Genomic DNA, 24,483 nt, shown 5'->3' with positions numbered 1-24,483 from the left:
TCTTTTTATTTTTTAGAGACAGAGTCTCACTTTATCGCCCTTGGTAGAGTGCTATGGCATCACAGCTCACAGCAACCTCCAACTCCTAGGCTTAGGAGATTCTCTTGCCTCAGCCTCCTAATAGCTGGGACTACAGGCGCCCACCACAACACCCGGCTATTTTTGTTGTTGTTGCAATTTGGCCCAGGCCAGGTTCAAACCTACCACCCTCGGTATATGGGGCCAGCACCCTACCCACTAAGCCACAGGCGTCGCCCTCCTTATGCTTTCTTATAATTTTTCTTTTCACATACCTTGGGCTTCATTTTCTTTTTTTTTTTTTTTTTTTTGTAGAGACAGAGTCTCATTGTACCACCCTCGGTAGAGTGCCGTGGCATCACACGGCTCACAGCAACCTCCAGCTCCTGGACCTACGTGACTCTCTCGCCTCAGCCTCCCGACCAGCTGGGACCACAGGCGCCCGCCACAACGCCCGGCCATTTTCTGTTGCAGTTTGGCCGGGGCTGGGCTTGAACCCGCCACCCTCGGCATATGGGGCCGGCGCCCCACTCACTGAGCCACAGGTGCTGCCCTGGGCTTCATTTTCATTTTGCCCTTGTTGCCACTGTTGAAATACATAATCTACCCTCTGCAGTGTGAAGATCTTCTTGTCAAGGAAAACAGAAACAATCTAAATACAGAATTTCATATGCTCTATCATTTACCAACACAAACAAGCAAAAGCTCTTCCTTTTATGATCTTTCCCTGAAATTCCTCTTTACTGAACAAACCTCAATTGACTTTGGAGTTTGGCGTTAATGACATAATTACTGTAAGGTCTGTGCCAATATCTCATATTGCTATTTGATTATATTTTCCTACTTGTTATATTAATGTCTTTTTGTCCATTATTCACTCACTCCTTCCTTCTGGATGTAATTTCCTTTTTTCCGAAGTACATCTTTTCCATAGAGATGCATGGGTAGTAAACTCTGAGTTTGTGTTAGTCTGATAATACGTCTTTATTCTACTTCAACTAAAGAATGGTGACAGGTTAGGTGGATACAGAATTCTGAGTTGCCAAGGGTTTTCACTAAACTATGAAAATTTTACTCTAAAGTTTTCACTAAACTTTGAAGATTTTACTCTATCATATTCTAACTACTATTGTTGTTATTAAAAAGACCGATGTTGGTCTAATTGTTAATCTTTTGTAGGTAATCTATCTTTTCTTCTTAGCTGGTTTTAAGATCAGTATATCTATGGTTTCATTATGATGTATGATGGTATGGATATTTTTCTGCTCACTAATAATTAGCTATTGAATTGAAAGATCCATTTCTATCATCAAATCAGAAAAATTCTCAGCAATTATCTCTTTTGAAATTGCCTCCCATTATCTCTGTCCTCTACTTCTGAAACTCTCATTGATAGAAATCAGACTCTATTTCCATAGCACTCTTTAATGTTTTTTATCTTTTATCATCGCTCTTTGAGTAATATCTCATCAGATCTATGTTTTGATTCACTATTAGTAATTAGACCTCAACTCTCTCTAATGTGCTGCTAAATGAATATATGGGGTTTTTCATTTTAGTTACTATATACTTCATGTCTAAAATCCTGTTTTTGGCCTTTTTCAAACTGCCTAGTATATTTATAGTATCTTGCTTTTAACCCATGTTTTAAATACTTTCTTCATGTATTTAATGATAATAGTTACTTAATATTTACTGAATGTTACTATGCGCACACATTAACTCATTTGATTCTTAAACACTTTATAAGGTGATGCTATTATTTTTGAGGCATAAAAAGTATATATTTTTACGGCACTAAGGGGCAATGCCAAGATTCAACAACACAATACTAAACAGCTAATGCGACACTTTGTTATACTGCATCAACTTTCATTCTCAGAAGTCCTAAAACAATATCCCAGTAAGTTTTATCTGATCATCCATTCTGGAGAGCGCTCCCACACTTAACAGTTAGTCCTCATTTAATTATTTAATTTATAGTCTCATTCTATTATCCAATGTTCCAATTAGGGGTAGATTATAACCCACAAGTAATTAATTTGGATTTATAAATTCATTATAAGCAGGGCTTTTATTTGTGGGAATCTGCCGATAACATGGAGAAAGTATGTCTCTTGAGAGGAGTTATGCCTATGCAAACTCAAATTCTAGTAGTAGGAAGAACTTTTTCTAGTGTCGCCTTTCTCAGGGGAGTCCTAGTCTTGTGCCATTGTCTTGGCTCCAAATCTCTACCTCACTTAGAACCAAGATCTACCTCTGTCTACATGTCACCATTAAAATTTAGTCTCTCAGGCTCAGCACCCATAGCACAGTGGTTACGGCACCAGCCACATACATCAAGGCTGGTGGGTTCGAAAAATGATGACAACCGGGTGGGGCCTTAGTGTATGTCACACTTTATGGGGGCAAGACATGATTGCAAGAGGGACTTTACCTAACAATTGCAATCAGTGTAACTGGCTTATTGTACCCTCAATGAATCCCCAACAATAAAAAAAAAAAAAGAAAAATGATGACAACCTCAACAAAAAATAGCCAGGCACTGTGGCAGGCGCCTGTAGTCCCAGCTACTTGGGAGGCTAAGGCAAGAGAATCGCTTAAGCCCAAGAGTCTGAGGTTGCTGTGAGCTGTGACACCACAGCACTCTACCAAGTGCAACATAATAGGACTCCGTCTCAAAAAAGAAAAAGAAAAAATTAGTCTCTCAGTTACCAAAAATAACAAGTCCTCAGAACATCCCCAGTGTAGAGTCCTTCTTAACAGGTACTCATTCTTAGAAGACAGGAGAAAAAAAAATATGCCTATCAGATAAGCCAAATCAACTCTAAGAATAAGTATGACAATAGACATTATATCCATTATAACTACATAGTAATTAGTGTTTCAAAGCTTTTATTCCTATGGAGAAAGAACTAAATTTCTCTTATTTCTCAATTTACTTAAAACTACCATTAATCCATAAAAAGTGCTATTCTTGTTTTATTTTATTTTTCCATTTATGTCCAATATCCATTCTTCCTTTAATATGCCACTAGTATAATGTATTTAATATGTTACTATGTTATTGAATATGATGTGTCTTAGAAATACAGAGGGTAATTTTTACTTTTTTTTTGTAGAGACAGAGTCTCACTTTATCGCCCTCAGTGTGCCGTGGCCTCACACAGCTCACAGCAACCTCCAACTCCTGGGCTTAGGCGATTCTCTTGCCTCAGCCTCCCGAGTAACTGGGACTACAGGCGCCCACCACAACACCTGGCTATTTTTTTGTTGCAGTTTGGCCGAGGCTGGGTTTGAACCTGCCATCCTCAGTATATGGGGCCAGTGCCCTACTCACTGAGCCACAGGCAATCACCCCCTCTGGGGGTGATTTTTATATTCAAATGTTTTTAACTTACACTCCATCCTGTTCTTTACTGTTAAAAAATATTTATCCGTGATCCAAGATATACATATGTGATAAAAATAGGCAAGACACCTCCACACAAGACCAACAGAATTCCATCGTACTTATTAATTTCTTAATAAACGTGAATGGCTTGAATTCCCCACTGAACCTGGCTGGCTGATTGGATAAAAAAGCAGAAGCCACATATATGCTATCTTCAGGAAACATCTAACTCTCAAGAATAAATCACAAATCAAGGTGAAGGGTTGAAAACAATATTTCAGGCAAATGGAAACCAAAAGAAAGCAAGATAAGCAATCTTTTTTGAAGACATAATTAACGTTAAAGGAATTAAAGTAAAGAAAGACAAAGATGGACACTACATACTGGTCAAGGGAACAATACAAGAAGAAGACATTAATTCTAAATATTTAGGCACCCAACATTAACATCCCTGGATTTATAAAACAAATCCTTCTCGATTTGTTGAACAATACAGTAACAAACAACACTGTAATACATTCCACTGACAGAACTGGACCAATTCTCCAAGTAGCAGCAAAACACAAGACCAGAAAAAGTGGACTCAATAGATAGATATACACAGAACATTTCACCCCAATATTACTTAATACCTGTTCTTCTCTATTAGGCTATTATAAATAATACTCCAAGATCAATCGTATCCTAGGACACAAATTGAATAATCACAAATTTAAAGAATAGAAATTATACCCTTTATTTTCATATAATACAAAAGAATAAAAACAGAATTCAATTCCAACAGATTCCACACATTCCCACATGAAGTCACAGAAACTAAACAACTTTTTGCTCAATGATACCTGGGTCAAAGAGGTGATAAAAAAGGAAATCACTAAATTCCTTGAACAAAACAACAATGAAACCACAAGCTATCAAAACCTCTGGGATTCCATAAAAGCAGTCTTAAGAGGAAAATTTATCACATTAAATGCCCACATCCAGAAGACTGAAAGAATGCAAATCAACAATATAATAAAACATCTCAAGGAACTGGAAAAGAAAGAGCAATCTAATTCCAAACCTAGTAAAAGAAAAGATATAAAAAAATCAGATCAGAACTAAATGAAATCAAGAACAAAAGAACCAACTGGAAGATAAACAGATCAAAAAGCTGTTTTTTTAAAAGAAAATCTACAAACAGAAAAGTAAGATCTCTAAGAAGTTCAATCAAAAACAAAAATGGAGAAATTACAACAGATACCACAGAGATACAAAAGACCATCACTAAATACTATTAAAAAAACACACTATGCCCAGAAATTTCAAAACATGGAGGAAATGGACCAATTCCTGAAATCATACTACCTTCATAGACTCAACTAGGAAGAAATAGAACTTTTGAAAAGACCAATATAAAAGACCTAAATTTCAGCAATAAAAAATATTCCAACCAAAAAAAAAAGTCCTGGACTAGATGGTTTCATACAGAATTCTATCAAACCTTCAAAGAAGAGCTCATACATATATTGCAGAACCTATTCCAAAACACTGAGAAGAACCCCCCCAACTCCTATGAAGCAAATTTCACCCTTATACCAAAACCAGGAAAAGGACTTAACAAAAAAATAAAACTACAGACCAATATCGTTAATCAAAATTGACACAAAAATGCTCAATAAAATTCTAGCAAATAGAATTTGGCTATAAATCAAAAAATAATATATCACGATCAGGTGGGCTTTATCTTAGGGATGCAAGGCTGGTTCAACATACACAAATCCATAAACATAATTCACTATATAAACTGAAGTAAAAACAAAGACCATATGATCCTTTCAATAGACACGGAAAAAGCATTTGACAAATTTCAGCATCCTTTTTTTGATAAAAACACTTAAGAAAACAAACTTTCACGTGAAGGCTATAACCCAACTATAGCACAAGAATATGGGGAAAGGGCCAAGGGAGGGGAAGGGAGAGAGGAGGTCGGGGTGGAGGGAGGGTAATGGGTGAGGCCACACCTACCATGCATCTTAGAATAGGTACAGGCAAAACTTACTAAATGCAGAATACAAATGTCTACATATAATAACTAATGCCATGAAGACTACGTTGAACAGTTTGATGAGAATATTTCAGATTGTATAGGAAACCAGCACATTGTACTCCCTTGATTGCACTAATGTACACAGCTGTGATTTAACAATAATTAAAAAATAAATAAATAAATAAATAAAAAGAAAAAAAGAAAACAAGCACAGATGGGACATTTCTTAAAACTGACAGATGCGATTTACGACAAACCCACAGCCATTATCAAACTGAATCGAGAAAAACTAAAGCATTTCATTGGAACCAGACAAGGATGCCCACAATTGGCCACTACTGTTTAACATAATGCTGGAAGTCCTAGTCAATTCAATGAGGCAAAGGAAGGATATGAAGGGAATGCAAATGGGGAAAGGGAGGTCAAACCATCACTCTTTGCTGATAATACAATTATCTATACTTAGAAAATCCCAAGGACTCAACTACGAGACTCCTGGAAGTGATCAAGAACTACAGCAACTTCTCAGAATATAAAAGCAATATTCAGAAATCACTAGCTTTCATATATATACTGAGAACCAAATCACAGATACAATAGCACCAAAGAAAATTAAATACCTTGGAATTTACTTAACAAAGGACATGAAGGATCTCTACAGAGAGAACTATGAAATACTGAGAAAAGAAATAGCAGAGAATGTAAACAGATGGAAATACATACCATGCTCATGCTAAGAAGAATCAACATTGTTAAAATGTCTATACTACCCGAAGTAATCTAAAGATTTAATGGAATCCCCATCAAAGCACCAATGTCATACTTTGAAGAACTTGAAAAAATAGTACTTTGTTTTATGTGGAACCAGAAAAAAAACCCAAATACCCAAAGCAAATCTACAAATAAAAAAATCTGAAGGCATCACATTACCAGACTTGAGATTATACTACCCGTGTATAGTGATTAAAACAGCACGGAATTGGCACAAAAACAGGGACATAGACCTATGGAACAGAACAGAGAACCTGGAGATGAAACCAGTCCCATAGCATCTTCTGATCTGTGATAAACCAAACAAAACCATACGTTGAGGAAAAAAATCTATATTTAATAAATGGTGCTGGGAGAACTTGTTAGCGCCACACAAAAGGTTAAAACTGCACCCATACTTTTCACCACTCACAAAAATTAACTCACACTGGATAAAAGATTTATACCTATAAAAAATCTGGAAGAAAGTGCACAAAAGACTCTTAACAACATTAATCTTCAGAAAGAATTTATGAAGAAGACCCCAGAAACAATTGTAGGGCTAACAACTAGAATCTACAAATATCTCAAACAAATCTACAAAAAAGAGCAAACACCTCCATTAAAACACAGCAAGAGACATGAACAGAATCTTTACTCATGAAGACAAATGAATCGCCAAGAAACTCATGGAAAAAATGTGCATTGTCTCTAATTATTAGAAAAACGCAAATCAAAACCACTTTGAGATAATAACCCAACCACAGTGAGAATGCCCCACATCACAGGACCCCAAAACTACAGATACTAATGTGGGTACACAAAGAGGAGAACACTTCTGCATTGTTGGTAGGCCTGTAAACTAGTACAGCCTTTACAGAAAAAAGTATGGAAAAGTCCTTAGAGAACTAAAAGTAGACCTTCCATTTGAATCCTATAATCCCATACCTAGGTATCTACCCAAAAGGATAGAAGTCATTTTACCACAAGGACATATGCACTTGAATGTTTATAGCAGCCCAATTTACAATTGCAAAGATATAGGAACAATCCCAAACCCCTTCAACACATGAATGGATTAACAACATGTGGTATGTGTATGATGTGGAATACTATTCAGCCAGAAAAAAAGATGGAGATTTTGTATACTTTGTTACAACTTGGATGGATTTGGAAAACACTCTCCTGAGTAAAGGATCACAAGAATGCAAGAGAATCGCCTAAGCCTAGGAGTTGGAGGTTGCTGTGAGCTGTGTGACGCCACGGCACTCTACCGAGGGCAATAAAGTGAGACTCTGTCTCTACAAAACAAAACAAAAAAAAAAAGAAAATACAGCCCATCCCACGTACTCAGTACTAATTTGAAACTTGTAGATTAACAACAATTGGCTCATATGAGAGAAAAATTCAACTGAATCCAAGGAGGGGACAAGGAAGAGGACAAGGGGCCAGAGGGTTTCTTCCCAGCAGGAACAATGTACAGGTACATGACATGCATCCTGTGTAGGGATATAACTACAACTTAGACCAGGAGTCCTCAAACTATGGCCCGGGGGCCACATGCAGCGGTATGAATTGTATTTGTTCCCATTTTGTTTTTTACTTCTAAATAAGATACGTGCAGTGTGCATAGGAATTTGTTCATAGTTGTTTTTTTTTTTTTTTAACTATAGTCCGGCCTTCCAACGGTCTGAGGGACAGTGAATTGGCCCCCTGTTTAAAAAGTTTGAGGATGCCTGACTTAGACATTGCCTTACAAATGCAAGCAATATGGCCTAATTGTATTAAGATAATTAAATTAATAGAAAAATAAATTGGGGGACTTATTTTCCTAATATAATATTTATTTTTAATTTTTTTCTATCTTTATACTTTAGCTTTACTATTTCATTTTGCCTTAGGTTTAATTCTTGTTAACAGTATATTTCTTTATCTTATTTTTACCCCAACTGAGATTTATATTTTAATCCAAGTTTAACTCATTTGTATTTACTGTCTTTCTCATTATTCATACTTATTTCAGCCATCTTTTCTTTACATACCATCCACTTCCTCCAATTCTTCTTTTCTATTCTCCACTAGATAAACTGAGTTTTATTCTGAAGGCTCAAAATGTATGCATTCCATTTTGATTCTCCTAGTGTAGTAAGTGCCATACTTATACTAATATTTTCTTGTCAATTTCTTTTTTTGAGACAGAGCCTCAAGCTGTCACCCCAGTTAGAGTGCCGTGGCATCACAGTTCACAGCAACCCCCAAATCCTGAGCTTAAGCAAGTCTCTTGCCTCAGCCTCCCAAGTAGCTGGGACTACAGGCACCCACTGGCTATTTTTTGGTGTAGTTGTCATTGTTGTTTGGCAGGCCCAGGCTGGATTCAAACCCATCAACTCTGGTGTATGTGGCTGGCACCTTAGCTGCTTGAGTTATAGGTACAAGCCTCCTGTCAGTTTATTAAGCTGACAGTTATCTACTGCTCCCATCACCAATGTGAGCAGTGCCAACTCACCATCTGGAATGGGGTGGTAAGAAGCAAGCCTCCCAGATCAGAAAGCCTCTAGTGTTAATCTGTACCTCTGCTCTGACAATGCTCTTTTTCTAAACCCACACTCTGCCTTGGGTATAAAGGGGATACTGAGAGAGGAAGGTGCACCCAGAGGCTTCCAGTCCACCTTGGCCACCAGGCTTGAGTATCACACCATTGCTACCCTGTAACACCTGCCCCCAGCTTTGACCCCCTAACTCCAACTGGACTGTTAAGGGGTCACCTGCTCAGTGAGACATGACAGAACAATGATCTTCCAAGAAAAGTGAGAAAGAAACACTCACTGAAAAAGATTCCAAGCCCTATCTCTATTAGTGATATCCAGTCCTCTTTTACTCTGAGAAGTTACTTAAAATAGATATAAATGTACATATAGATCATCAGCAGGCATTCTGTTTTATTCACCACCATATCCCCAGTGCTCAGAAGAGTCCTCAACAGGCATTCACAAATAAGTCTTGAATGAATGAAGAGTGCAATCGCTAAATCTTTCTCTTCTTTCATAATCTCACGTCATGTTAAATTATTTTCTCATCTCTACTAATATGAATTGTTTCCTCTTCTCCCCATGTTTCTTTGTGGCTAGTCCCCAACCTACTAATCAAATTACAGTCATAGCCTCTAGAGCATACCATAATTAGTAGAGTCAGAAAAGATGAATTCTAGTTCCAAAACTAATACCAAATAGTCGCGCAGGCCCTTCAGCATGTCACTTACCTTCTCTGTACAGATAGCACTTAGGGCATTATGATCAAGAACATAAGTTTTGAAGGTTTAATTGGCCAGTTTCTGAATGCCAGCCAGGTAGTAGTAAGTCATGTAAACTTCAATCTCTCTAAGCTTTAGGATGTCCATCTGTAAAATGTTACAACAATTCTTATTTCTTAGAAGGTTACTGAAAAGATTAACTGGGAAAATGAACAAAAATATATACACCCTGCATGGTATACACAGAAAGTACTCAATGTTAGATATTACCACACACATTTTTTAAACTATGGAAAGACTAGATGGTCTCTAAAAATACCCTCTACTCCTAAGAAAATATAACTAACTCTGTACTGAGAAAGCCAGAACTCTAATCTGAAGTGGCCCCATACCGAGGCACTGGGTGGGGACTGCCAGCAAAAGATGCACGCCAACAGCATCCCAGCCCAACATCCTAGAGGTAGGGCAGTTTTTTTACTTTGTGCTGGATGTTGATCCCTTCATCACTTCTAAAAAAGAACCATTTCTTCTTACTGTTACTAAGATATGGATGATACTGCTCCTCTACATAAAGAGAATTCTAAAACACAATTTCTAGCAAAAGAAAAAAAAAAAACTACCACTTTGAGGCAGTAAGGTCTATATTATTTTAGTTTTTTTGGTAAAATCAGCTCTGCTCTGCACATTGAGACTCATCCAGAAAGTAAATTCAATGGGAGGTCCCTAGTATGGCATCAAAGTTCAAGAACAAGAAAGTGGGAATAAAACAGAAAAATTCCCAAGACTACTATAACTAATATCAAAATTTCCAGGGTTACTAGTGAGAATAGCCCCAAGTGCCAATCAAAAGTGGTAAGCTAGCCAATAAGCACTTCCTATAATTCTCAATATAAAAGACAACAATATTTATGTTGCCCAATACACACCATTACTATGCAGAGAAAATAAAACAATAAAGATCAAATCATAGTGCTACAAAATATAAGGCATTTAAAAAAACTTTTTTTAACCCACTTAGTTTATTCAGATGAAAACTATACAATTAAAAACTTATTCTAGCCACAAAATCCTTAGGAAATTAGTATTATCATTATCCTCATTTTATAGACAAGGAAATAGAGACTTAAAATGGATAAAGTAACCCCTGTAAGGTCACGCAACTAGTAAACGTGGAGGGTTGGGTTTCAAACCTACATCTAACTCCATAGTCTATGCCTTTAACCACTATATCCCTAAATCCAGACCACCTCTGGGAAGCTCAACAGATTAAAAGAGATGTTCATAAAACAAAAGTAATTCCATGTATATTATACGCTGCACAACACCAGAGGGCCACATTCCATGTACTCCCCCAAATGGGGAAAAAAAAAAAAAAAATCAAGCCGTTTATTACATCACTCTTTTCCTTAAAGAATTTTTTAAAAATTTGAAACTCCATGATCTTAATGACATATACTTGTTCTTTTTGACATATACTTAAATTAGAGATCTGAATGTTAGATCAAAGTCTAGGATAGCTGCAGAGAAGATGATGAATCCAATCAAGAGCAAATTATAGGAATAAAAAGAGCTGGCACAAACTTCCTTTTGTGTTTTAGAAAAACTGACCCTTGTCAACCATCACCAGAGTAATTTTTAAAAAATAAATGCTAATAGGCCCGGCGCATGTAGCTCAGTGGCTAGGGCGCCAGCCACATACACCAAAGCTGGTGGGTTCGAATCCAGCCTGGGCCTGCCAAACAACAATGACAACTACAACAAAAAAATAGCCGGGCATTGTGGTGGGCGCCTGTAGTCCCAGCTACTTGGGAAGCTGAGGCAAGAGAATTGCTTAAGCCCAAGAATTGGAGGTTGCTGTGAACTGTGATGCCACGGCACTCTACCAAGGGTAACACTCTGTCTCACAAAAAATAAAAAATAAAATAAAATAAATGCTAATAAATAAAAAGCATATTATATTCTTAAAATAATCCAAAATTCAAAAAGAGGTTAACTTTCATACATCTTTTAGGATAAATGGTAATATTTAAGCAGTTGTTTGAAAACTTATAGGAGTAATCACTGAGACTCAGCTACTCTCACAATGGCTAAAAATAAATACAAAAACCATTCAAGAATGACAACAAATACAGTCTTTATTCTCTATGGTACAAAAAACCAATCACAAGCCCATCTGTGTAAGACCTAGCTAATAAGAACATTATTTGAGAGGGGTACAAAGAGAAGGCTATATTGCCAAAGGGGAAAAGTCATTTATTAAACTGTGACAAGCTTTTATATGTTTGCATTATCACTGACCAACTGTTTAGTTCTCTAGCCTGTACACCTGCCACCTCTATGCAAAGCTGTTACCACAGCTGACCTGGTTTAGGGCCCACTTCTAGCACACCAGCACCCTCTTCTGACACTTTTGCAGTACTGCATGCACTCAAGTTACTGAAGTGAAACACTCTAATGAATTTTCTAGATAATTTTACATTTCCTGAAGAAACTTAAGCTTAATAAAAACAGGAGAAATATGATCCAAATTAAATTTATTTCACTGAAAAATAAAACCAACTATGTTCTCTTAACAACATCTTAAAGGTTTACCTGATTTTATTGTAAGAGTTTTAATAATGAAAACAGATAATATATCATACAGAGACCTCACTATGTGCCAGGATTTAGGCATGAATACACTGGTTTAATTCAAACAACAATATTATGAGTCAAGCATTACTTTTCCCTTCGTCTGACAATGTGAACATCCAGGCATAATGAAGTTTAATACACACCCTGAGTCATACACCTGGCAGTAAATAGTACAGCTGGTGTCAAAACTCAGTAAATATGCCTCTAGAGCCAGAGCCTGAACAACTACCACATCTAGTGAGTTTAGACCCATCTAGTGAGAATGGAGCAGATAGCATGACAAAATGAAACAAAATTAAAATATAAAAACGGATCCAATTATAAGAGGGACTCTACCTAACAAATGCAAACATGTAACCTATTTATTTGTACCCTCATTTTAACCTGAAATTAAAAAAAAAAAACACAAAAACTGTAAGTTACAATAAAAATGACAAATATGTCATTAACATCTCTCGTTTTCAACAAAGCCCCAACTGTACAAATAAAAATATGACATAAAACTGTTTTGGTGCCTTCCCCATTCCTCCTCACTTCAAGATTCTAGTCTTCTAGGAATATGATATTTGTCTTTCTTTTTCCTCCTCATTCCTTTCTTCCATCAAACTATGCTCTTGTTTATCTACTGTTTCTTTAAAAGAAAAAAAAAAACTAATCTGTATCATAAGTATTATTATTCTTCTATAAAGCAGAACTACTTACCTATTCCTATCTAAATTACCTGTTTCACTGAGACCTGCAAGAAATGTTTATATTAAGATAACAAATCCAAATAGCATCATTGATTCCTTTTCTCTGATCACTGAAAATAAGATAGATGAGAATCTGTCTGGGATTATTTAGCATATTCCTACCTGAAGTCACAACCAACAGACTAGATAATCTTCTAAGATTTATAAAAATACTAATTTTATTTTCAAGCTGAATATGAACACATTGTCTAAATAATCTGTGGTTCACAGCTACATCTCTCTAGACCTTTTATAGATTATATATGTTTGCATAAGTTAGTAATATCAAAAATTAAGAATATTTAAATGTTATTTAAACACGGAGAAACTAAGCTCATTGTTGTTCATAACTAAAAAATTTACCATGGGAGGAATTACAACTTCTAAGTAAATGTTTTTACAAAATTGCCCTTTCATTTTAGATGTTAGTTTAGAGGTATTCTTTTAAGTACAGACTTGGTGAAAGTTTAAAGTATTAAAAAATACATAGACTGTACCAGTTTAATTTGTTAGATCTAAGAACTACTAAAATAAGACCGTTATATTTTAGTACAAATAACTGATCACATTGCTAAAACATTAATAATAACATTATTCATATTTTCCCTCTCTAAACTTAACAAAAACAGAACAGGTATTACTTAGTAATAACTGCCAAGGAATCAACTCCCCACAAAACCCAGAATTCTTTTCACCTCAGTCTGCAGGATGGCAGCCCTTTGCTCCTTAGCAGTCAGCGACTCCTTCAGCACTTCGATGTGTTGCTTACTGTCTGAGAACTGGTTCGTGAGTGTTTCTAGCTTTGTCTGTAGGGCTAACAGTTCTGTGTCCTTCCTGGACAGCTCCTGTTTCACTTGGCCAATCTAGAAAAGAAAATAAAACACTGTAAGAAAAAAAAATGAAACAACTACCTTCAACCTGGATCTTTGACAGATCTGAGTCATAAGATAAGAAACTAAATGCAGCATTAATTGTGTGATAGCATATATTAATATTTCTGCACTGTCCAATCTTAGATACCCCACCTCACCATCCCCCCACCCTGCAAAAAATTAAGTTTATTTATTGTGTCTTCCAAATATTCTCTGAAACCCCTTAGAAAGAGAATGAAGAAAAAGGAAATTCCAATTCAAAAAAGATGACTATAAGACAGCAGTAAGCAACTAAGCAGCACTGTGTTGATAAAAGTTTTCATTTTGTAAGTCAGACCTCTTCAGAACATGATAGAATGTAGGATTAATGTAGATACAACACAGAAGGAAAAAAAGAAACCCCCTAGTACTACTATTAAAAGTAAATTCAAAAGCTATTGATACTGTGTTTTTTCATTAAGTTATATTTTCCATTCTCAAAGAAAAGTCTACATAAAATCCTTATCTTAAAAAGCTACTTTTAATGTTATGCATATGGTACTTTTAAAAATCCTATAAATTTTGGGCGGCACCTGTAGCTCAGTCGGTAAGATGCTGGCCCCATAAACCGAGGGTGGCGGGTTCAAACCCGGCCCCGGCCGAAGTGCAACAAAAAAATAGCCGGGTGTTGTGGCGGGCACCTGTAGTCCCAGCTACTTGGGAGGCTGAGGCAAGAGAATCACTTAAGCCCAGGAGTTGGAGGTTGCTGTGAGCTATGTGATGCCATGGCACTCTACCTAGGGCCATAAAGTGAAACTCTGTCTCTACAAAAAAAAAAAAAAAAAATCCTATAATTTTTATAAGTTATGTGCACTGGATTTAAAAAAAGATTCCACCGGGCGGCGCCTGTGGCTCAGTGAGTAGGGCGCTGGCCCCATATGCCGAGGGTGGCGGGTTCGGACCCAGCCCCAGCCAAACTGCAACAAAAAAAATAACCGGGCGTTGTGGCGGGCGCCTGTAGTCCCAGCTGCTCGGGAGGCTGAGGCAAGAGAATCGCGTAAGCCCAGGAGTTGGAGGTTGCTGTGAGCTGTGTGATGCCACGGCACTCTACCAAGGGCGGTACAGTAAGACTTTGTCTCTACAAAAAAAAAAAAAAAGATTCCACCTACAAAGTTCTATCACCTATAACATTCATACTAACTACATGGGTAAAAGCATGTGACCTAAACAAAAACTGCATAAAATTTCATTCTGTAATAACCTACATGTGTAATTTTAAGTTCATTACTCTAAAAGAATAATCTATAAATCAATAGGTGCAATTCATCCTCCCAAAATGTCTCTTACTACAGAAACTGTTTTCATTCAAATATCTCCTTCACACTCCTATTGTTTCTAATAATTTTTAAAATAGTCTTTTACTCTAAATGTAAGCCAAATACATGAAATCAGACCTGCTTTTATATTATGTCTACCACCTAGCAAGGAACTGAAGGATAAATTATTTTTTTTACTATTTTTTTTGTAATCTTTTTTTATTGTTAAATCATAGCTGTGTACATTAGTGCAATCAAAGGGTACAATGTGCTGGTTTCATATACCATCTGAAATATTCTCATCAAACTGTTCAACGTAGCCTTCATGGCATTTTCTTAGTTACTGTATGTAGACATTTGTATTCTACCTTTAGTAAGTTTCGCCTGTACCCATTCTAAGATGCACAATAGGTGTGGCCCTACCCCTACCCTCCTTCCACCTTAACCTCCCCCCTCCCTTCCCCTTCCTTGGACCTTTCCTCATAGTCTTGTGCTATAGTTGGGTTATAGCCTTCGTGTTTAAGTTATAATTTAGCTTCAAGTAGGGCTGAGTACATTGGATATTTTTTCTTCCATTCCTGAGATACTTTGCTAAGAAGAATATGTTCCAGCTCCATCCATGTAAACATGAAAGAGGTAAAGTCTCCATCTTTCTTGAAGGCTGCAAAATATTCCATGGTATACATGTACCACAATTTGCTAGTCCATTCGTGGGTTGATGGGCACTTGGGCTTCTTCCATGACTTAGCGATTATGAATTGGGCTGCAATAAACATTCTGGTACAGATATCCTTGTTATATTGTGATTTTGGGGCTTCTGGGTATAAACCTAGTAAAGGAATTAAAGGATCAAATGGCAGGTCTATTTTTAGGTCTGTAAGTATTCTCCAAACATCCTTCCAGAAGGAACGTATTAGTGTGCATTCCCACCAGCAGTGTAGAAGTGTGCCCTTTTCTACATATCCATGACAACATCTCTGGTTTTGGGATTTTGTTATGTGGGCTACTCTTACTGGGGTTAGGTGATATCTCAAAGTAGGTTTGATTTGCATTTCTCTGATGATTAAGGATGATGAGCTTTTTTTCATGTGTTTGTAGATTGTGTGTGCATCTGTCTTGTTTAGAGAAGTTTCTCTTCAAGTCCCTTGCCCACCCTGAGATCGGAGCACGTGTTCTTTTCTTGCTAATGCGTTTGAGTTCTCTGTGGATTCTGGTTATTAGACCTTTATTGGAGGTATAACCTGCAAATATTTTCTCCCATTCTGAGAGCTGTTTGCTTGCTTTACTTACTAAGTTCTTGGCTGTGCAGAAGCTTTCTAGTTTGATCAGGTCCCAGTAGGGTATTTTTGTTTTTCTTTTTTTTTTTTATTAAATCATAGCTGTGTACATTGATATCATGGGGCATCATTCACTAGCTTCACAGACCGTTTGACACACTTTCATCACACTGATTAACATAGCCTTCCTGGCATTCTCTCAGTCACTGTGCCAAGACACTTACATTCCACATTTACCAAGCTTCACATATACCCTTGTAAAATGCACCGCTGGTGTAATCCCACCAATCCCCAGTAATGTATTTTTGATAGTGCTTCAATTGCCTGGGGAGTCCTCCTCATAAAATATTTATGCAGGCCGATTCCTTCAAGAGTTTTCCCTGCACTTTCTTCAAGTATTTTTTATAGTTTCATGTCTTAAGCTTAAATCTTTTATCCAGTGAGAGTCTATCTTAGTTAATGGTGAAAGGTGTGGGTCCAGTTTCAGTCTTTTACAGATTGCCAGCCAGTTCACCCAGCACCATTTGTTAAATAGGGAATCTTTTCCCCACTGAATGTTTTTAATTGGCTTGTCAAAGATCAAATAACGGTAAGTACCTGGATTAATCTCTTGGTTCTCTATTCTGTTCCAGACATCTACTTCTCTGTTTGTGTGCCAATATCATGCTGTTTTGATCACTATCGATTTATAGTACAGTCTCAGGTCTGGTAGCATGATTCCTCCTGCTGTGTTTTTATTGCTGAGTAATGTTTTGGCTATTCGAGGTTTTTTCTGATTCCATATAAAACGAAGTATTATTTTTTCAAGATCTTTAAAATATGACAATGGAGCTTTAATAGGAATTGCATTAAAATTATATATTGCTTTGGGTAGAACAGACATTTTAACAATGTCGATTCTTCCCAGCCATGAGCATGGTATGTTTTTCCATTTAACATCTTCAGCTATTTCTTTTCTTAAAGTTTCATACTTCTCCTTGTAGAGATCTTTCATGTCCTTGGTTAGGTATACTCCCAAATATTTCATATTCTTTGGCACTACTGTGAAAGGAATAGAGTCCTTGACTGTTCTTTCAGCTTGGTTATTGTTGGTATATATAAAGGCTGCAGATTTATGGGTGTTGACTTTGTAGCCTGAGACATTACTGTATTCCTTGATCACTTCTAAAAGTTTTGTAGTAGAATCCCTACTGTTTTCCAGATATACGATCATATCTGCAAAGACTGAAAGTTTGATCTCTTCTGACCCTATGTGGAGACCCTGATCGCCTTTTCTTCCCAAATGGCAATGGCTAAAACATCCATTACAATGTTAAAGAGCAATGGAGACAATGGGCAACCTTGCCTGATTCCTGACCTAAGTGTAAATGATTTCAATTTAACTCGATTCAATACGATATTGGCTGTGGGTTTGCAGTAGATAGCCTCTATCAGTTTAAGAAATGGCCCTTCTATACCAATTTTCTTAAGTGTTCTGATCATGAAGGGATGCTGGATATTATCAAAAGCTTTTTCTGCATCAATTGAAAGAATCATATGGTCCTTATTTTTTAGTTTGTTTATGTGCTGAATTACATTTATAGATTTACGTATATTGAACCAGCCTTGAGACCCTGGGATAAATCCCACTTGGTCATGGTGTATAATTTTTTTGATGTGTTGTTGGATTCTGTTTGTTAGGATCTTATTGAGTATTTGTGCATCAATATTCATTAGTGATATTGGTCTATAATTTTCTTTTCTTGTTGGGTCTTTCCCTGGTTTGGGGATCAAAGTGATGTTTGCTTCATAGAATGTGTTGGGTAATATTCCTTCTTTTTCTATATTTTGGAAGAGGTTTAGTAATATAGGTACCAGTTCTTCTTTAAAGGTTTGGTAGAATTCTGACATAAAGCCATCTGGTCCTGGGCTTTTCTTTTTAGGGAGATTTTGTATAGTTGATGCTATTTCAGAATTTGATATAGGCCTGTTCAACATTTCCACTTCATTCTGGCTAAGTCTTGGTACGTGGCGTACTTCCAGGTATTGGTCGATTTCTTTCAGATTTTCATATTTCTGAGAGTAGAGTTTCTTGTAATATTCAAGAATGTTAAGAATTTTTTGAATTTCTGAGGGGTCTGTTGTTATTTCATCGTTACCCTGATTGATGAAATTAGAGATTTTACTCTTTTTTTCCTGATTAGGTTGGCCAAAGGTTTATCTATTTTATTGATCTTTTCAAAAAACCAACTTTTGGATTTATTGATCTGTTGTATAATTCTTTTGTTTTCAATTTCATTTAATTCTGCTCTGATTTTGGTTATTTCTTTTCTTCTGCTGGTTTTGGGGTTGGAATGTTCTTCCTTCTTCAGTTTGAGATGTCCCATTAAGTTATTAAAGTCCTCTTTTTCCGTTTTCTTGAGGAAGGCTTGCAGTGCTATAAATTTCCCTCTTAGGACTGCCTTTGCAATATCTTAGAGGTTCTGGTAATTCGTGTCTTGATTGTTGTTTTGTTCCAAAAATTTGGTGATTTCCTTCTTGATCTCGTCTATAACCCATCTATCCTTCAGCATAAGGTTGTTTAGCTTCCATGTTTTTGTATGGGTATGCAGGTTCCTGTTAATAATTATTGAGTTGAACTTTTATTCCATGATGGTCTGAGAAGATGCAAGGAATAATTTCTATTTTTTTAAATTTGCTGAGGTTAGATTTGTGGCCTAGGATGTGGTCGATTTTGGAGTATGTTCTGTGGGCTGATCAGAAGAATATGTATTCAGTTTTGTTGGGATGAAATGTTCTGTAGATGTCAGTTAAGTCCAGATGTTAAATGGTTAAGTTTAAATCTAAAATTTCTTTGCTTAGCTTCTTTTTGGAGGATCTACCCAGCCCTGCTAAAGGGGTGTTAAAATCTCCAACTACTATGGAACTGGAGGAAATCGAGTTGCTCATGTCTGTTAGAGTTTCTCTTATAAATTGAGGTGCGTTCTGGTTGGGTGCATAAATATTAATAATTGAGATCTCATCATATTGAGTATTCCCTTTAACAAATACAAAGTGTCCATCCTTATCCTTCCTCATTTCAGTTGGTTTAAAGCCTATTGCGTCTGCGAATAGGATTGCAACGCCTTCTTTTTTCTGCTTTCCATTCACCTGGAGTATAGATGACCATCCCTTCACCTTGAGTCTAAATTTGTCTTTTAATGTAAGATGCGATTCTTGTATGCAGCAGATATCTGGCTTGAGTTTTTGTAGCCATTCAGCCAATCTGTGCCTCTTTAGAGGACAATTTAAACCAACCATTCACATTAATTGAGAATATTGATAAGCCTTTCGAGAGTCTGGTGGACATTTTTAATCCTTTTGCGACTGTGGAAGTTGGAATTTGATCAAAATTTTCTGGGTGGGTTTACTTTTGTGGTGGAGGATTATGCTGGTCTTTATGGAGGATAGGTCTGAGAATATCCTGGAGAGTTGGTTTAGTTATGGCAAATTTCTTCAACATGTGAATGTCCTTGAAGTATTTAATTTCTCCGTCATAAATGAAGCTCAGTTTAGCTGGGTATAGGATCCTGGGTTGAAATTTATTTTGTTTTAGGAGATTAAAAGTCCATGACCATCCTCTTCTAGCTTGAAAGGTTTCAGCAGAGAGATCCGCAGTTATTCTAATATTCTTGCCCTTGTAGGTGATGGTTTTCTTTCGTCTGGCTGCTTTCAGAATTTTTCCTTCATATTAACTTTAGTGAAATTGATTATGATGTGTCTAGGGGATCTCTTATTTGGGTTCAGTTGTGCTGGAGTTCTGAAACTGTCTGCTATCTGAATTTTCAGAATCTCTTGGCATATCTGGAAAGTTCTCCTTCATAATCTCATGGAGAAGAGACTCTGTGCCTTGTGAAGCCACTTCGTCGCTTTCGGATCCCTATAAGACGAATATTAGTTTTCTTTGAATTATCCCAGAGCTCTCTGAGAGAGTGATCTATTTTTGCCCTCCATTTCTCTTCCTCTTTGAGAGTTTGGAAGCATTCGGAAAGCTTTGTCTTCAATGTCCGAAATCCTTTCTTCTGCTTGCTCCATTCTGTTACTGAGGGATACCACTGTGTTTCTCAAATCTTTGAGGGCTGCAACTTCTTGTCTCAATGTGTCAAAATCTTTGGTCATTTGGTATTTGAATTCGTTGAATTCTTGAGATATCTTTTGGGTTACTGCTTGGAATTCTAATTCGATCTTATTTGCTATCCAGATTCTGAATTCGATTTCTGACATCTCAGCTATTTATTTGTGCATGGGATCTTGTGCTGCGTCTGCCCCATTGATCCTTGGGGGAATTGATCTACTCTGATTATTCATATTGCCAGAGGTTTTCTGTTGATTTCACCTCATGATTGTTTTTCACTGTTGCCTCTGGCCATCCTCAGAGTTGGGGAGGTGTCTCTCCAAGATTAGACCCCAGTGGGATCACTCTATTGTTGCTGGATCTTTACAGGGAGTTACCCTGTGTAGTTCCTCTGGGGCTGCCCTAGCCAGGGAGTTCTGGTTGTGGAAACAGCTCTGGAGTGTGACAAAGGGCGGATCTAGCAAAAGGTTGGGAGATAATGCACACAGTTCTGGGAGTGCCTGGCGCCCAGTGACTTTGGCACAGAGAGCCCAAGGCTCCAGCAGTCTCTGGCCAGGAGAAGGGCTCTGCACAGAGGCAGAGAGGGTTGTGGAGGGCACGTGGCTACCAGAGTCCCTGGCCAGACGAGTGGGCCAGTGTGGAGGCAGGGAGGGTACAAGAGGGAGGACGCAGGGTTGCGCGGCTCCCGCAGTTGCTGGTCAGGGAATGCGGAGGCCCGGCGGGCGCGGGTCAGGGGTCAGGGGCCACGGCGCAATTCTTATGGAGGTCCGGGTGGCACCAAGCCCAGGAGTTTGAGGTTGCTATGAGCTGTGACGCCACAGCACTCTACCCAGGGCAACAGCCTAAGGCTCCAGTGTGCCAAAACCTGTCTCACTCTGCCCCTGAGGGTTAAGGCTGTAAGGCAGCTCAGTCCCCGCCTTTAGGCTGCTCAGTCACTAGGTTACTAGCTCCCGCCTGATCCTTGCTCTGCGACCCTGAGGGCAGAGCTTGCTGGGGCAGTTCTCTCACAATGGCTCCCTGCGACCCACAGCCAAACACTATTAGCTCCGTCCTGCTCAGCGGCTCAGTCTGGGGCCCTAGACAATGCCCAAAGTTCTCCGCACTCCTGCTCAAGCTCTCCCCAAGGCAGTTCAAGTGAAGTCCAAGAACACGGGAACAGTTCACAGGTAAGGCCTTTCTGGTTTGCAGTCTCACTGCTGCTTGTACTTACGGCTGCCGGTGGGATTAGGTCGATAGAACACATGCAACCACTTGCCAGTTTCCCATTGTTTTTGTTCTCCTCTTGGGGTCCAGAAGTCTCTTTCTGACTCCCTGTATCCTCAAAGGGATGATTATAGGCAGATCCCACCAGCCAGAGATGCCTGAAGTCTTATCCCCTTAGACTCACCACCATCTTGCTCCATCCCTCTAATTATTTTAAGTATAAATTTGACAAGACTAATTTCAGCATCACTGATGAAAAAGAGTACTTTATTTTTTAAAAAACTGAACGTACCAAAGTATTTTAATTGTAATCATCTTAAGTATAAGGGATAGAGCTTTGAGAACAATTTCCCATGAAGAAATAAATTTTACTTTAATTAAAATTAACTTTTAAGTAACACCAAAAATAAATTTCTAATTCAGTATTCTGTTTCAACAAAAAGCATAAGCATTTTTCTCATATGCATGAAATCTCTTACTTACGGATATAGTAATTTATTCATTTAACAAATATTTCTGTATGTTTACTGTTTATAAAGTACTTGAAAATACTAAGAATACTAATCTGTGGAGGACAATTGCTAAGTACCAGCTATTTTCATCCTGTAAAACAGATATGTGCCCAGAAGTGACCACATACTGTAATGTCTTTCCTGATATCCCTTTACCAATAAAAAATGCATATCAGTATTATTCTGCCCATAACCACAGATTGTACTGAAAACACTTCTGTTGTCTGAATGAATATTCAGGAGAAATGTTCAAAATGGTGCCACTTTCTCTGCTAAAGAAATATGGCTTAAAGATCATTCAAATTTCCAGCTATCTCCAATCATAATCAAAAAATAAATACATGTTTCTTCTACATCATCTACATTATTAAATAAGCTTCAAATAATGCTATATTGGCAAAGACTGAGAAAGGAAGAAAAAATTTTAAATGAAAAGCAGAGTTCAAAGCATATATTTTACTTAAAGACTGAGACGGGGAAAGAAAATTATAAATGGGAAGCAGATATAATACAAAGCTTAAGAGTAAACAGTTTAGCAGTCAATCACATAGGGTAAGCTAGCTATGTGTCCCTGAGTAATTACTTTACCTCTCTAAGCTTTAGTTTCCTAAGTGGTATTATGGAGAAATTATACCAGTGGCAGATTCATAGTAAACACACTTACCCTGTTGTCTGACATAACACAGACATGAATAATACACAGCAGTAACTATGAAAAAAAGGAAGTTGTACATCAACTTCTCTAAACAATACATGTCTCCCATAAACTGAATTAAACCCTTTCATCAAAATATTTCATTTTTTTACCTACACTATAAAGTGGACCATAAACATACCAATTACCCATAACTTTGGGGTCTTTTAAATAGTGCATTCCAGTCTTAGCTCACAATTATTTTGTGAAGCAGTTTTTTCTGACACTTTGACAAATGTGCAGACAGCCTAACATAGAGTCATATAGTTTCTAGAATAAGAATGCTGTTGTAAAATCAAACCCTGCCTCTTACTAGCTCTGTTTTCCTAGGCACCATTCTGTTACTTTGATTTCCTTACTATAATTTGGAGTTGATAATATACCTAACTTAGCAGGTTTAAAATGCTTATAATAAGTACACAAATGTTGGCTATTTAATGGCCATTTCTCAGTAACCATGTGGGGTTGATTCCAGGACCCTCTTCAGATACCAAAATTCATGGATGCTCAAGTCCCTGATATAAAATGGTATAGTAACTGTATATAACCTACTCACATCATCCCATATATTTCAAATCATCTCTAGATTACTTATAATACTTGATACAGTACAAGTGCTAGCAAACAGTTGTTTAGGGAATTGTTTAAGGAATAATGACAAAGGGGAAAAGTTTATATGTGTTCAGTATAGACACAACCACTCTTCTTTTCCCCTTAAAATAAAAAACACTTGGTTGAATCCACAGATGTGGAACCCACAGATACGGAAGACCAACTGTATTTATTGCTTTATTATTATATTTTGAAATGGTAGTGTAAGTTCATCAGAAGATTTAGATACTTAATAATTTTAATTTATTAGATAACTCTTAAATACTTTCTATACATCTGTCCTAAAGAAAGTAACATTTGTGGCAAAATCATCTTCGGGGGGAGTTTAAAGATAATGTCAACATAAGAAGGTAAAGCACTTTATTCAAAAACTTCAAATTCAAATAAACTCTAGGCAATGGGATGAAAACATCTGCGTATTTTTGTACCTTAGATGAAAAAAAGACCACCATTCATATACATCAACAATCTAACAATAAGGTGCTGAGAAAAAACAAGCTTTGAAATACCATCCACAGAGTGACAAAGGCAACAATAAAGAACCAGGCACAGGGCTTCTAGAACACATGAAGGCTCACTGCACACAAAGTGACACATAGGTCAAACTGGTGAACAGGAGTCGGTTAAAGAGCAGAGCAGGCTGGTTAGTGCTAGCAATGGGCAGAGCTGCCAACCATAGAGAATGAAAGTGTAAGCCACCCAGAAGCCAGAGCTGGCAGGGTCCCACTGTGGGATCACTGCACACAAAGAGGTAAATCTTACGGCAAAGACCTCGGCCTGAAGACCAGCCGCTCTCTTTTTCAGCTCCTCCCCTTGAGCCTCTTTCGAACTTAGCTCCTCCTTCAGTTGCTCTACCTGTCACGACATTGTTATTCTTTTTCATTTATATGTCAGCTTAGGTCTTCTTATTATCTACTTTTGAACCAGAGCGGTAACTGGAAATAACAATAACTTATATAACACAATCAAATCTGTTCCCCTAATTCCTTCTTCAAAGAGCCACTGATGGTTTCTATATTTTGCAAGTTTTTTTATAAAACAGACTGAAATGTGCTAATGAACAAATGAAAAGCATAAATACAGATTTCATACTGCAGTACATTTTGTTCTCAAATTAGG

General features: G+C 37.3%; 1 protein-coding gene across 13 annotated transcripts in view; it reads right to left on the bottom strand.

The window, feature by feature from the left end:
* ERC1 (ELKS/RAB6-interacting/CAST family member 1) overlaps positions 1-24,483 on the bottom strand; it is a 663,469-nt gene that overhangs the window by 453,701 nt on the left and 185,285 nt on the right. For 7 of the 13 annotated variants that reach the window (XM_053557122.1, XM_053557121.1, XM_053557120.1 and 4 more), the window contains 2 exons: positions 24,127-24,219; positions 13,502-13,669 (listed from right to left, as the gene is read on the bottom strand). In XM_053557122.1, coding sequence (XP_053413097.1) covers positions 13,502-13,669; positions 24,127-24,219 — 261 coding nt within the window. The remainder of the gene's footprint in view (positions 1-13,501; positions 13,670-24,126; positions 24,220-24,483) is intronic. The other 6 variants (XM_053557127.1, XM_053557128.1, XM_053557132.1 and 3 more) reach the window with 2 other exon arrangements.

The sequence above is a fragment of the Nycticebus coucang genome, chromosome 12 (assembly GCF_027406575.1).
Source record: "Nycticebus coucang isolate mNycCou1 chromosome 12, mNycCou1.pri, whole genome shotgun sequence".
Classification (NCBI taxonomy): domain Eukaryota; kingdom Metazoa; phylum Chordata; class Mammalia; order Primates; family Lorisidae; genus Nycticebus; species Nycticebus coucang.
The sequence above is the reverse complement of the archived record's forward strand: the minus strand, read 5'-3'. Positions and strand labels throughout refer to the sequence as shown.